The sequence below is a fragment of the Sinocyclocheilus rhinocerous genome, unplaced genomic scaffold (assembly GCF_001515625.1).
Source record: "Sinocyclocheilus rhinocerous isolate Xijiao unplaced genomic scaffold, SAMN03320098_v1.1 scaffold681, whole genome shotgun sequence".
Classification (NCBI taxonomy): Eukaryota; Metazoa; Chordata; class Actinopteri; order Cypriniformes; family Cyprinidae; genus Sinocyclocheilus; species Sinocyclocheilus rhinocerous.
This window is the reverse complement of record NW_015641029.1, coordinates 224,909-239,460: the sequence shown is the minus strand read 5'-3', so window position 1 is coordinate 239,460 and position 14,552 is coordinate 224,909. Positions and strand designations below refer to the sequence as shown.

General features: G+C 36.0%; 1 protein-coding gene across 1 annotated transcript in view; it reads left to right on the top strand.

Moving 5' to 3' along the window:
- The window catches only part of LOC107754166 (long-chain-fatty-acid--CoA ligase 1-like), a 26,278-nt gene extending 12,534 nt beyond the window's left edge, over positions 1 to 13,744 (top strand). The window contains exons 3-20 of the mRNA XM_016570530.1: positions 2,801 to 2,915; positions 3,052 to 3,116; positions 3,279 to 3,380; positions 3,621 to 3,728; positions 4,100 to 4,147; positions 4,293 to 4,344; positions 5,030 to 5,103; positions 5,417 to 5,494; positions 7,777 to 7,911; positions 8,009 to 8,143; positions 9,811 to 9,906; positions 10,014 to 10,086; positions 10,209 to 10,297; positions 10,444 to 10,560; positions 11,431 to 11,574; positions 11,701 to 11,802; positions 11,921 to 11,992; positions 12,736 to 13,744. Coding sequence (XP_016426016.1) covers positions 2,801 to 2,915; positions 3,052 to 3,116; positions 3,279 to 3,380; positions 3,621 to 3,728; positions 4,100 to 4,147; positions 4,293 to 4,344; positions 5,030 to 5,103; positions 5,417 to 5,494; positions 7,777 to 7,911; positions 8,009 to 8,143; positions 9,811 to 9,906; positions 10,014 to 10,086; positions 10,209 to 10,297; positions 10,444 to 10,560; positions 11,431 to 11,574; positions 11,701 to 11,802; positions 11,921 to 11,992; positions 12,736 to 12,876 — 1,746 coding nt within the window. The 3' untranslated portion in view covers positions 12,877 to 13,744. The remainder of the gene's footprint in view (positions 1 to 2,800; positions 2,916 to 3,051; positions 3,117 to 3,278; positions 3,381 to 3,620; positions 3,729 to 4,099; positions 4,148 to 4,292; positions 4,345 to 5,029; positions 5,104 to 5,416; positions 5,495 to 7,776; positions 7,912 to 8,008; positions 8,144 to 9,810; positions 9,907 to 10,013; positions 10,087 to 10,208; positions 10,298 to 10,443; positions 10,561 to 11,430; positions 11,575 to 11,700; positions 11,803 to 11,920; positions 11,993 to 12,735) is intronic.
- The last annotated feature ends 808 nt before the right edge of the window (positions 13,745 to 14,552 follow it).

The window sequence follows — 14,552 nt, the reverse complement described above, 5'->3', positions numbered from 1 at the left end:
GCTCAAGCTCTCTGGCATTAGTTCACCTGTTAGCTCTCGACCCCTGGGTGTCGAAGTTACAGGAGTACTCTGGAACGATTAACCAGGCCGGGTGTGACCTCAGGAAGCTCAGTCCGTCTTAGCCTTGGGTTCTTGTTAACTTCTCTATGGGCATTGGTTGCTTATGGAAGTTTGATACTTTTAGTCGTTCCACTACATTAGCATGGCGTGATTGTACTGTGTTCCCTATGCGTCTAGCAAGAAGCAGTACGAGTGTAGTATAGAAAGGGAACGTACTCGGTTACTAACGTAACCTCGGTTCCCTGAGATACGGGAATGAGTACTGCGATGCTAGCCGTGCTATGTAGCTGCACGACTCAGTCGTTACTTCAGTCGAAGTAACCTGAGAATCCTGTGGCGAACACCCGCTTATATAGCCAGATGCCCCATCCATTCTGGCGGGCTTTGGCGGGCTTGGCGGTCTTCGTCGCCATAGACTCATGCAGCTCCGCTGCCTAGCCATTGGTTTGTTTTTTAATACACTGCACGAACCAATGGCCGTGCAGTTTCACTGCGTGAATGAAAAAAGGCTTCAGTTCAGGAGAAAAAAGGCTTTTCCCCATATGCGTCTAGCAAGACGCAGTACTCGAAAGCGTGACTAGTTCTTTAGGGCACTATTAACCAGTTAAAGACGTCAGGTTAACATAAATTGTGTATGTAAAGACAACCTTAACTTTTACCCCAAAACAAGCCATGTCAGAGTTACCTGCAAAACGTTTCTTTTTGTCGCCATAGGCTTGTGCAGCTCCGCTGCCTAGCCATTGGTTCGTTTTTTAATACACTGCACGAACCAATGGTCGTGCAGTTTCACTGCGTGAATGAAAAAAGGCTTCAGTTCAGGAGAAAAAAGGCTTTTTCCCATATGCGTCTTCCCGTATCTCAGGGAACCGAGGTTACGTTAGTAACCGAGTACGTTTCCAACAGTTGCTTAGCAGCCATGGCTTGCAAATCCACCAAGGTCATAAGAAGTCGTGTACACCATCATAGCTGGCAAAACTTTGTTAAACACATTCAAATTTATTAAACATGTTTCAGTCAAAGACCTTCGAATGCATTTTAGAGGTGAAAGGGTGAAGTCATCTGATGCCACAGTGATAATTTTCAAACTTCCTGTAGGAAGCAGTTCAGCAGTGCAGACTGTGGCTTCCTCTGGGTTTACCCCAGCATGTGAAAAGGTTACCAGCTGTATGTCACAAAACTGTCTTTTTGTATGAATCTATGAACTCTTTCCTGAGTTACCCATCTGTTTCCTCAGACATACATGCAATCAGGTCTTAGTGCAGAAAACATTTGCTGTTTCTTGGGACAGTGCATTTTGTGTTTTTTATAATTTATATTTACATTTAATCATTTAGCAGACGCCTTTATCCAAAACGACTTACAAATGATGAGAACAATAGAAACAATCAGACAAATCTCAGTTAGTCTTGCACAGTACACATAGCAAGGTTTTTTTTAATGACTACATCCACTTCCTGCCAGTAAAAGAAAAGCTTAAAAAAGTGTATACACTATCATTAGAAAATAATACTTTTATTCAGCAAGGACACATTTATGGTAAAAAAAAGTTTCTGTAAATGCTGTTCTTTTGAGCTTTCTTTCAAAATCAAAGAATCCAAAATAAATAACTAAATAAATAATCAGAAAAAAATTAAATAACGTTTTAATGGTTTCCACAAAACATTAAGCAGCACAACTATTTTAAACACTTTTAATACTGATGATGATTAGAATGATTTCTGAAGGATCATGTCACACTGTTGACTGAAATATATAAAAATACATTTACATTTATGCCTTTGGCAGACACTTTTATCCAAAGCGACACTGCATTTAAGGTATAGTTTGCATTTTATCAGTTCTTGTTTTCTCTGGGAATGGAACCCATGACCCTGGCATTGCTAGCGCCATGCTCTACTATTTGAGCCACAGGAAGAAAAAAAAAAATTATAATAATATTTCACAACATTACAGTTTTTACTGTATTTTCATCAAATAAATGCAGACTTGGTGAGCATAAGAGACTCCTTTAAAAAACATAAAAACTAACTTGCCAAAAACTTTTTTGTAGTGTTTGTGTGTTGAAAACACTTATTTTTAGAGTGGTCTTTTCATCACATTCCTCTATGTCTTGTTCTGTCATCACACGCTTTTTTATGTGTATAGCAGTTTTGTGTGTATACCAAGGGTATGTACACAAGTGCACAGACTGTAACTTTGATTTGGATACAAATAATTACAGCTTCTTTCACCCAGACAAGTATAATTGTAGATGCATGTCCTTGATCTCTGTCTCTGTCTTTGCCTGAAAGAGTTTGTGTACTCTCACCATTTCTTGTATGTTTGCTATGGTAACAGCCTGAAGCATGTTGGCAGCAGCTTTAAAGCCAGTCAGATCCACTGTGCAGCGACCATCTGTAAATTCCTTTAGCATGAAGTCTTCCTTCCCTCTGCTGTTAATGGCCTAGTCTTTTTTATATTTTTATCAAAATTTAAACCTAATGCTGCTGTAAGCATTGTTTATGCATAAATGATATTAATGTTTAGTTCTGGTCCTCAAATTTTATTGGCATTATGGCGTTATACGATTTCTAATGTACATTTTAAAACCACTGGGACGATTCACTGTTTGCAGCACTGTTTCTGTTCATGCTTTTCCAGATTAGCTATCTGGTGTGAAGCGAGCAGGGGTGGTTTTGCCCAGAGTTATTATTTGATTGTTTGGTACATAATACCATAGATTTTTGTTTTTGTTTTTCAGGGTAGTGGATATGCTCGTCGGTCTATTCTACAGGACAGTGACACATACATGACATACTACTACAAAGATGCTCAGACAATGTATGAGTTTTTCTTACGAGGACTACGAGTGTCAAGTAAGTCAAATAGCTGTTTGCCTCAAGTCGTTGAGATAAAATCACCAGTAGTTCACCCAAAAAAGAAGCCCTTGTTATTTTAAAGTTTTGTCATCATGTGTGATATCTTTACATTTTTGTGTTTTATTTTTTATAGATAATGGTCCTTGTTTGGGATCACGTCAACCGGGCAAGCCATATAAATGGCTTTCATATAAAGAGGTAAGATTTCTATAGAGCAAAATTGATTTGAAACCTTATTCCACAACTAGTTTAGCCTTTTTTCTCTGTATGTTTATTGAACCCTGTCTCATTTGTATTTTATCAGATATAGCTGTGCATTTGAGTAAGTTATTTATTTTCGTATGCTGTTCATGTGTGTAGGTAGCAGACAGGGCAGAGTTTGCAGGTTCAGCATTACTCCACAGAGGTCACAGTCAAACAGGAGACAAATACATTGGCATCTTTGCACAGAACAGGCCAGAGGTAATCACATGCACACAGACACAGATATCTGAAGCTGGTTTTGATGATCAAAATATCATGTAATTACTTTGATTACACATTGATGGACAGGCTTGATTGCTACATTGATTGCTTTGCTTATTATACAGCAGGTGTGGCAACACTTTGTAATTCTGTTTTGTTTATTTTATATTAATTCTATATAAGATAACCAAGTATGTACATTCCACAACTGACTGAGTTTTGTGCACATTTCTGCAGTGGACGATTTCAGAGCTGGCATGTTACACATATTCACTGGTGGCAGTGCCACTGTATGATACACTTGGAACAGAGGCCATCAGCTATATCATTGACAAAGGTGAGCAAGCACACAGCATTTTTTCCCAATTCTGTGCAATAGTTTTCTATTTCCCTTATATTTTCTATTGCCCTACACCAACCCTACACCTAAACCTACCCCTTACGGGAAACTTTCTGCATTTTTACAATTTTAAAAAACTTTGTTTACTTTATTGTTATACCAGTTTTACAAATGAGGACGTCCCCAAAGGGAGGTTTTTGGAGATTTTGTCAGGTTTAGCTCACTTTTGGGTACAAATTTGTCCCCAAAATATGGTTAAGTAGGTACACACACACACACACACACACACACACACATGCACACACACACACACACACACACACCCTTGGTAAGCAGTGATCCCATTAATCTTGTATTTGTGCTTCACTAAATGAAGTCTTCCTTTTGGCAGGCTATTGGCAAAGCTAACTACAAGACACCCATTGTGAGTAAAACTGAGCGCTGTATTGGTTTACAGACTTGTAACTTTATATGTGAATAGTGAATAGATTATTTGATTGCTTTATTATTGTTGTTGTTTTTTTGCTTCATGGTAATTTAATGAATCTTAGTTTTGATTTTATTTCCAGCCACCTAAACCAGAGGACCTGGCACTGATTTGCTTCACAAGTGGAACTACAGGTAAAAGTGTTTATATATGTATTTAGCTATTTAATTGTGATTAAATAGACATAATTATTTTGTAGTTAACACTTTAATCCATTCTTATTCTTTTTAATGAAAGAGAACAAAATATATGCAAATGTGGCTAAAATACTGTAAGTATTGAGTATTTGATTTGTACTTGAGAAACGGATCAGTTTGATTCATGAGCAAATCATTCAGACTGGTTTTATGAACTGGATCAACTGAATGTGCCAAGGAGAACTAGAGTGAATTTCAAGATTTTCAGTGAATTATGACTATTCCTTTAGAAGGCTTTAGAAGACTTATAGCACCTGAGTCATACAGAACAATTGTTATGATACATTTATGATGTTTTTTTTTTGTAGTCATTTTGGAGTTTGACAACCCTAGTCCTAATTCATTTTCATTCATTTAAAAAGAAAAACTAAGAAATTATTCAGAAATTCACAGGAAAAGAAGAAAATTCTACTGGTTTGTAATTACAATTTACAATGTAAATGTTAATTTTGTCTGTCCAATTTCTTTCCTTTTTTTTTTTTTTTTTTTTTTACAAACAATACACATAGAACACATATTTCATGTCTCTTTCAGATGTTGCCTCATCATATCCTGTCATATTTTGGCATTTTTAGTGCTCCAACTCAGAAAATAAAATGAATCTGTTTTTTTTTTCCAACAGGAAGTCCAAAGGGAGCAATGATCACACATGGAAACGTTGTTTCCAATTGTTCTGCTTTCATTAAAGTTACAGAGGTAAGTCAAAACTGTTTTAAAGCATGTGCTATAAATGTAAAAACTAAATTGTAGTGAAGTATTTCTTGGAAAACGAGCAAAAATGACAACCAGTGTGATTTAAATGACAGATCATATCTGTGAAGTTTTTAGGAGCATCTTTCCTTCATTTTGTTTGTCAGTTAATACATGTTAGTAAATGTTTTCTTCAAATCAAGTTCTGTCTTTCTGTTATGTTCACCTCTTCTTGTGCCTCATTTCCTCATTTAATTATCTGTTTCCTGTCCTGTGTTGATGTGTTTGTATATGTTTATGTGTATATGTGTGTGATTAGGGGTTGCTGAAACCTAGTCCTCAAGATGTTCTCATCTCCTTCTTACCGCTAGCACATATGTTTGAAAGAGTAGTAGAGGTACGCTGTATTACACACTGCACATGTGTGTGTGTATGTGTGTGTGTGTGTGAATGTGTGTGTGTTTTACAGGTTCACTGCATGCTCAACCAGACAGACATTCACATTTCTTACCTACCACTAGCACACATGTTTGAGAGAGTGGTCGCGGTATGTATTATGCATGCACACCTTTATTAAACAGTTGTTTAATATATTTTCTATACAGTTTGTAACAAACTTAGTTTGCGGTGAACTTAAAGGGATAGTTCACCTAAAAATTAAAATTCTGTCGTTAATTACTCCGAAGATGAACGAAGGTCTTACGGGTTTGGAACAACATGAGGGTGAGTAATTAATGACTTATGTCTTAGGCTTATGTGCCCTCTAGAAGCTTGCGTTCTGCAAGTGAACGTCGCTTTATTGTGCCATTCCAAAGAGGCACAGAATCACTTTCACGGACTTTTAAATTAAATGTTCCCTCCTGGTGGAATGACCTGCCCAACTCAATCCGAGCGTGTCCTTAGCCATCTTCAAGAATCGGCTAAAAACACATCTCTTCCATCTGTATTTGACCCTCTAACTCTAACAAAAAAAACTTGTCCCTTTTAGACTTGCACTCTATTCATTTACTGCTTGTTTTCTTAAAATAATTTTTTTTTTTGTGTTCTATCTATTTGTTTTCTTTTTATTTATTATACAATTAACAAAAGCAAAAAAGGCCTCTAACACTAGCTTTCTCTATTCTTTTTCTATTCTATCTGTTTTATTTTTATTTATTATATAATTAAAAAACAAACCTTGCCACTATATTCCCTGTAGTGCCCAGACTACTCAACCGCATGTTTGATAAGGTACTTCTGTTAAGTTATACACACATGAACTGTTTGCATTGACGTCTGTACTTAAATACACTCGGTGCTCATTATACATTCGTGTGTTTGCATTAAGATCTTCGGACAGGCAAACACTCCTCTCAAAAGATGGCTTCTGGATTTTGCCTCCAGCAGGAAAGAGGCGGAGCTTAAAAGTGGAGTTGTCATTGGATAAAAGCGTCTGCTAAATGACTAAATGTAAATGTAAATGTAATGACACAATTTTCATTTACTCACCCTCATGTCTTTCCAAAAGTTTATTTCTTCTGCTGTACACAAAAAGGAATATTTTGAACCGAACTGTTGATGGTAGCCATTGACTTCCATAGTATGGGGAAAAAAAATACTATGGAAGTCAATTGCTACTGTCGACTGGTTACCCACAGTCTTCAAAATTTTCTGCTCGGCATAAGAAAGAAATTCATACAAGTTTGGAACGACATGGGGGTGAGTAAACAATGACAGAATTATAATTTTTTGGGTGAACTATTTCAACTATGAACTATTATATACTTTAATATTTCATTTTTGAGGGATGTTTTGGTTAAAGGTACAGTTCACCCAAAAATTTAAATTTCCTGAAAATGTACTCACTCTTAGGCCATCTGAGATGTAGATGAATTTGTTTCTTCGTTAGAACAGATTTGGAGAAATTTAGCATTGCGTCACTTACTCACAAGTGGATCCTCTGCAGTAAATGGGTGCCGTCAGAATGGGAGTCCAAACAGCTGATAAAAACATCATAACAATCCAAAAGTAATCCACATGACTCCAATCCATTAATTAATGTCCTGTAAAGTGAAAAGTGGTGTGTTTGTAAGAAACAAATCCATCAGTAAGACATTTTAATCGCTTCCGGTAGAGTCCTCAATCTGTAATGCTTCCTCCAGTGAAAAAGTCAACTCCTCTAAATCAGGGGAGAAAATGCGCAGATCAAGCAGCATTTACAGTAAAAAACTGTCCAAAATAGTTCTAAACAAATATGCTTGTTGAATTTGATTTTGTTGTGAGAAGACAACAGAGTATGAACTTTTTCACTGTTGGATGTGTTATTATGCATTATGTACTGGTGTTTTGGCTAAAGTTAAAATGCCTAAATGATGGATTTGTTTCTTACAAACAGACAGCTTTTCACTTCATAACATGTTAATTGATGGGCTACACTTTTCATCAGCTGTTTGAACTCTCATTCTGATGGCACCCAGAGGATCCATGGGTGAGCAAGATATTCTAAATCTGTTCCAATGAAGAAAGAACTCATCTACATCTTGGATGGTCGGAGGATGAGTACATTTTCAGCAAACGTTCATTTTTGGGTGAACTATTACTTTAAATATATGATATTACAATTTCTTGACTGTATTTGTGCCTATATAGAAATGAACTGGCATTATATTCTTGTTGCATAATTGATTTTTGTGTATGTAGGGTGTGCTTCTGGTCCACGGGGCCAGGATTGGATATTTTCAGGGTGATATCCGTCTGTTGATGGATGATTTGAAGACTCTTAAGCCCACTATATTCCCTGTAGTGCCCAGACTACTCAACCGCATGTTTGATAAGGTACTTCTGTTAAGTTATACACACATGAACTGTTTGCATTGACGTCTGTACTTAAATACACTCGGTGCTCATTATACATTCGTGTGTTTGCATTAAGATCTTCGGACAGGCAAACACTCCTCTCAAAAGATGGCTTCTGGATTTTGCCTCCAGCAGGAAAGAGGCGGAGCTTAAAAGTGGAGTTGTCAGGAAGGATAGCATGTGGGATAAACTGATCTTCAGCAAAGTGCAGGTAACCAGATGAAATGGAGAAAGAGTGTGTAGAGCCCAAGGACAGAACAATCAGATGAGCACCTATAAAGACTCTGTTGCCTAGCAACACACAAATTACAAAATACTCAGCATCCAACTGTCTGACATTTATAGAGAAAAAAAAAAAACCTTCAAGAGAAATCATGTCTCATCTAAGGGCTCGTTCACACCAAGGACGATAACTATGAATGTAAAGTTTAAAGATCATTCTAATTCTATGAGAACATGGAAGTCTACACCACAACTATAACAATACGAAGGAACAATATTGTTGGAATCATTTTCAAAATAAGTTTTTTAGCTGATGAATGATAAAAAAAAACATTGATAGCCAATCAGAATTCACCCAAGCATTTAAAGTGGCAGATGACATAGCTGCAGAGTTTGCTTATACTAAACAGAATGTTGTCTGTTGGTGTGAATGGAAATTATATTGTTTATAGTTACATTTATAGTTATCGGTTAGAATTCTTGGTGTTTTGTCAAGTTTTTGAAAAAGTTTCCCATGCTCAGGACCGGATTTACCTCTTTTCGTGACATAGGCAAAACAAATTTTTGGGCCCCCCTTCCCTATTAATATAATAGGCCTAATATTACCACCACCCAAGCAAAAAAAAATTATTTCTTAATCAGTGAAACCGTTACAGTGTTTTCTATCACAGTAAGCTCTGAGAAATGTCATGTAGCTTTTCAGCTGCGAAACTATTTTATTGATAAATTTGCGGGGCAGCGCTGCCAAAAAGTTTCTGTCTGCGTCTGTGTGCGCGAGTGCGTGTCTGTACTGTGTGTGCGTCTGTGGGAGAGAACGGGAGAAGGAAAGCGTTTTTCTGTACATAAAAAAGGTGGAAGACATGGAAATAGTTGGTCATTTTTACCCTATTATTTGTTATATTTATTTGCTCAATGTCTTCTGGGATTTTGGTGCTTTTATTATTGTAGATATCCCATAGTATAACAAATATATATATATATATATATATATATATATATCTATATCTTTATTGTGTTTGGACCCCCCTGGATGAGCAAGCATAGGCACGTGCCTAGAATGCCTATGCGTAAATCCGGCCCTGCCCATGCTCACCAAGTCTGCATTTATTTAATCAAAAATAAAGGTATATTATGAAATATTATTACAACTGAAAATAACTGTTTTCTATTTGAATATGTCATTTATTCCTGTGGTGGCAGAGCTGAATTCTTCAGTATCACACGATCCTTCAGAAATCATTCTAACATGCTGATTTGCTGCTCAAGAAACATTTTTCTCATGAAAACCATTGTACTATTGTGTATTATTTTTGTGGAAAGTGATACATTGTTCTTCAGGATTCTTTGATTTATAGAAAGTTCAAAAGAACAGCATTTATTTGAAGTTTTTTTTTTTTTCACCACAATACCACAATATTGAGCCATGCTATAAATAGATTAAAAAATATAAGAAGCTTACAGAGTTTTTCTGCTTATGTCGAATCTACAATAGCTTGCTCAGAACTCTCACCCAGATATAAATTGCGAATGTTAATTAATTTAACTCTATAACCTTTTTGTAACTAAACTGTGCATTAACATAACACTCCAAACTGAACTGTGACAACTATTTTCTGCTACTATGTCTACATAAATCTGACTCCTGTGACCCTACAGGCCAGTCTGGGTGGATGTGTGAGGCTTATGATAACAGGAGCCGCTCCGGTCTCTCCTACCGTCCTCACCTTCCTGCGAGCAGCGCTGGGCTGCCAGGTACACACACACACACACACACACACCTCTGTTCTCCTGCTAATCAGTATTCCCACAACTGGTTTTAAGGTTACTGTTTTTTTGTCTTTTTGATTATTATTGTTTAGTTTTATGAGGGTTATGGGCAGACAGAGTGTACCGCAGGCTGCACTATGTCACTTCCTGGAGATTGGACAGCAGGTAAAACAATGTCAATGTACTCTACACGTATTAACACATAAAAACAAACAGACACACCTTGGATTATGTACAGTATAAACAGCCTGTGCAGTAACACAAACTCTCCTGGTCTCTGCTCTCAGGTCATGTGGGAGCACCACTGCCCTGTAACTTTGTTAAGCTTGTGGATGTGGCTGAGATGAATTATTTTGCAGCAAATGGAGAGGGAGAGGTTTGTCAACAGTTAAAATATTGAATTTTAAAGGAATGTTCTGGGTTCAATATAAGTTAAGCTCTATTGACAACATTTGTAGAATAATGCTAATGGTGTACCTCTCAATTGACTGGTGTGTGTGTGTGTGTGTGTGTTTTCCACAGGTGTGTGTGAAAGGACCAAATGTGTTTCAAGGTTACCTGAAGGACCCAGAGCGAACCTCAGAAGCCATAGATAAAGACAGCTGGCTGCACACTGGAGATGTCGGCAAATGGCTTCCGGTAAATTTCACATCTTCTCTTAGCACTTCTGCTCCTTATTTACTCTCATTTGTAACTTTTTTTAGTCTCCCAGTTCAGCACTAATGTAATCAGTGTCCTTATTTCTGTAAATCTTCTACTTGATTCAGTGAATCAGATTAATTTTAAAATGAACTGACATCAACCCAGTTACTGACTCACTAACAATATTAAGTATTCATTTCACCCTTTACAATTTTCTTTTGAAAAGTCTCTTATGCTCACCTAAGCTGTATATGTTGGACAAAAATGCAGTAAAAACAGCAATATTGAGAAGAAAAAAATATTTGAAGTCCATATCACAGGTATAACAATAATGACACAGATGAACAATATCATTGAAATGATTTTCAGAAGGATTTTTCAGCCGATGGGAAAAAAACAAACAAAGAACAATAACAGCCAAATAGAATCCTCCGGACTTTAAAGCACTCAAGCATTTGTATTAGCAGACAAAATAACTGCAGCATAAACACACGCTAATATAGTTATTGTAATAGTTATCTTTATGGTTATCATTCTTTGTGTGAAAGGGCCTTAACTTATGAGTAAATGTCTTGTCTCTTATGCTCACCATGCATTCTAAAAAAATAATGTCCAAGACAATTTGTTTTAGAATTTTTTGAAAAATTTACATATTAATGCTTGTGAGTCCACTGAAACTCTTACTTGAAACTTCACCAGCTCCTGTTAATACAACGGTAGATAAGTGAAGCATTTAACTTTTGCACAGTCTTTCCAAAATGTTGCACATTTTGAAAATATTTTCAAACGAATTCTTGCGTTTTAAGAGAACAGAACCCTTCCCCCTTCTTTTAATTAGTTAGTGAAGTTGAGTATTTATTGTTTTAGAATGGGACTCTGAAGATTATAGACAGGAAGAAACACATCTTTAAGCTGGCCCAGGGTGAATACATCGCTCCAGAGAAGATTGAGAACATCTACATCCACAGTGACCCTGTGGCTCAGGTCTTTGTACATGGAGACAGTCTGCAGGTGAGAGACGGGACTGAATGACTGTGACTTCCACATAGCAGTGAAACAGAGTGTGGATGTGCTTTAATATGTGTGGGTATGTGCTATTATAGATCAGTGGAGTAAACCCGTCCTGTCTCTTTGTAGGCTTGTTTAGTGGGCATTTTGGTTCCTGATCCAGATTTTCTGCCTGGATGGGCAAAGAAAAGAGGCATTGAGGGCTCCTATACTGAAATGTGCAAAAGCAAGGTACAACACTTCGGATTTGGAGGCTTTGGATTCACATTTGATGACAATGTTTACATTTTTAATTTGTTGAAATATGAGGACTTGTACCATCCCTGACTTCTGATATTGTTTTAACCAGGAACTGAAAAATGCCATCCTGGAAGATATCATTCGGCTAGGGAAAGAAGCTGGACTGAAGTCCTTTGAACAGGTTTAATATACAAAACCAACTCTTTTACTTCTTGACAACTCTAGCACAAATCACAAACCTTCACATCCCACAAAATGTTTTACAAAATGTATCTGTTAGTTTCTTGTTATACTGTTTGATTGGTTGTGAATACTGATCCACATGTCAAAATACAGAAGTACTAGCAAGGGTCTTTTTAAAACAGGGTCCATTAACTCATAAATAACACTAAGAATGTTCATGATATTTCAATTTTTTCTAAATATGGTTGATTTGTCCAATAACCTTTTAAAATAATAATTATAATGTAAACAATATCATTTTGTTGCTTACAATATAATGACAATAATATTTAATTAATAACATTAGTTTAGCATAATATAATGTTTTTACTGCTGACCCAATTTCTATATTAACTCAGTTTTATTGCCCAACAGAGATTTACATCATTTTAATTATACATTATCTCTCTGTTGGACAATAAAATGAAATCAGGTCAACACTAGTTTAGAATAATGTAATAAAGTTTGTTAATACTATTAAATAGTATAATGGTATTTTAAAATTATTATTATTATTACAAATAATTAATAAAATTGCTATAATTATTGTTATATTATAAAAAATTAATTAATAAATATTAAAATGATTTTAGAACAATATTCTATTATTATACTTATAATATTTAAGCTGTTATATATTATTAGCATACTAAAAATGATTGTATATTCTTTTATCTAATCTCTTTGTGTGTATGTGTGTAGGTGAGGGACATTGCCCTGCACATGGAAATGTTCTCTGTTCAGAATGGACTTCTCACACCAACACTGAAAGCAAAGAGAACCGAGCTGAGAAACCACTTCAGACAGCAGATTGACCAGCTCTATGCTAAAATCAAAATGTGAACAAAGAGAGAGAGAGAGAGAGAGAGGGACCCCGTCTACACTGAGAGTGACTGAACTAGAGCATACTTGCAATGTGGTGATGATTATGAACGAGGTGCTCCAGTTCTGTCATGTTGTTGTATCACTCACACAGTGAGCAAGGGGGAGAGAAGGACCATTGTAGCTGGTTCTTTTGTCATTTCTACCGCTTGGATGTGCCACAGTCATCTCAAAAGAGGTGAAGTATAGTCCTGCCAGCGAAGCACATACCAAACATTTCATGAGCCCTGCTATTCATCAACTGGAAGTGAACCACCCCAATGCCTTAGGCCAGTGAATGCCTTGAGTCTAATAACCGAGAGCACACCTGCAAGATCATATAAAACAGAACAACAGACTGAGACAGCTGATATTCATATGCCACAAAGTGCTGACAGGTTTCTGATTTGTAAACCATGTGCAGATATTTTCATCAAAACTTATTTTAAAATATAGTGATTTCCATTAAACTTCTGTAAATGGCTATTTGTCAATGTTTACTATTTTAATGTATGGTCTTGATTGTAAGTCACAATGCCTTTGTTATGGTAAACCAAGTGTTTAAAACATTTGAGGTCTTTTCCATATCTGAATCAATGATTTCCACTGAAATTGACAGTGAAATGACATTGGATCACACAAACTGGTTCGTGTTGATACTCCACTAACAGCACTTTGAAATCTCGGTACATCTCAAATGTAACTCTCTCCTGGAGATTAACGCTTGTATATAGGTTATCTATTTATATTTGTACATCTTTATTGTATTCTGGTTCATGTAAATTGTGCAAACAGTTATTTGTAGCATGTGGTTGTTGAAAAGAGAAATAAACTGATGGCATTCTCTTAACAGTGTTTGGGTTCCTGTTCATTAACTTTGGTAATGATTCCAGTGCCTGTATTTAAAAAAATATGAGCATTGCATAAAGCAATTGCAGTATTTCTGGTTTATATTTCACAGAAATGCCTATACAATGGGAATGATAGAATGAGTATATATATATATTGTATATATCAAATAATAATGTGGGTAAAAAGATTCCATCATTACAATATAATGTTTACCATAAGAACTACTCCATGACCTGAAGAGCACAAAAATGATTTTCATATTGCTTGGAAGAATGAAAGTGAAAAGGTAATGAGGCATGTTTGAATGAATGGCTGAGAAACTCCGCTCCTGGCTTCTGTTGTCACTCACTCTCACCTAATGCCTACGGCTATATTGATACACCTGAACAAGCTTTCTAAATACAAACACCTATCTTGAAATTCAAGAAACTAGTCTCACTAACTGTCAGTGTCCTACACACTTTATAGACAAAAAATATATATACTTTATAAATAAAAAAAATAATTTTCCCAACCTGCCTAAATATTAAAGATGGTAATAGAAATCAACAAACACCCATTATAGATGCAACTATCCTCTGGAAATACATTTCTATAAGTCTCCAATCATCAGTTGATTAATAAAGCATATTTTAAAATGTCTGCATATTTTAAATACATGCTCAATACTCAGTCTGTCTTAATGAAAGACCAACTTTCAGAATCTCAATGAAATGTTTATTATCATCCAGTGCACTACAGAGCTGTTTAAATACATAGAAAAAACACTCGTTTATACACAAAAAGCATATAGGTATAGTAAACAT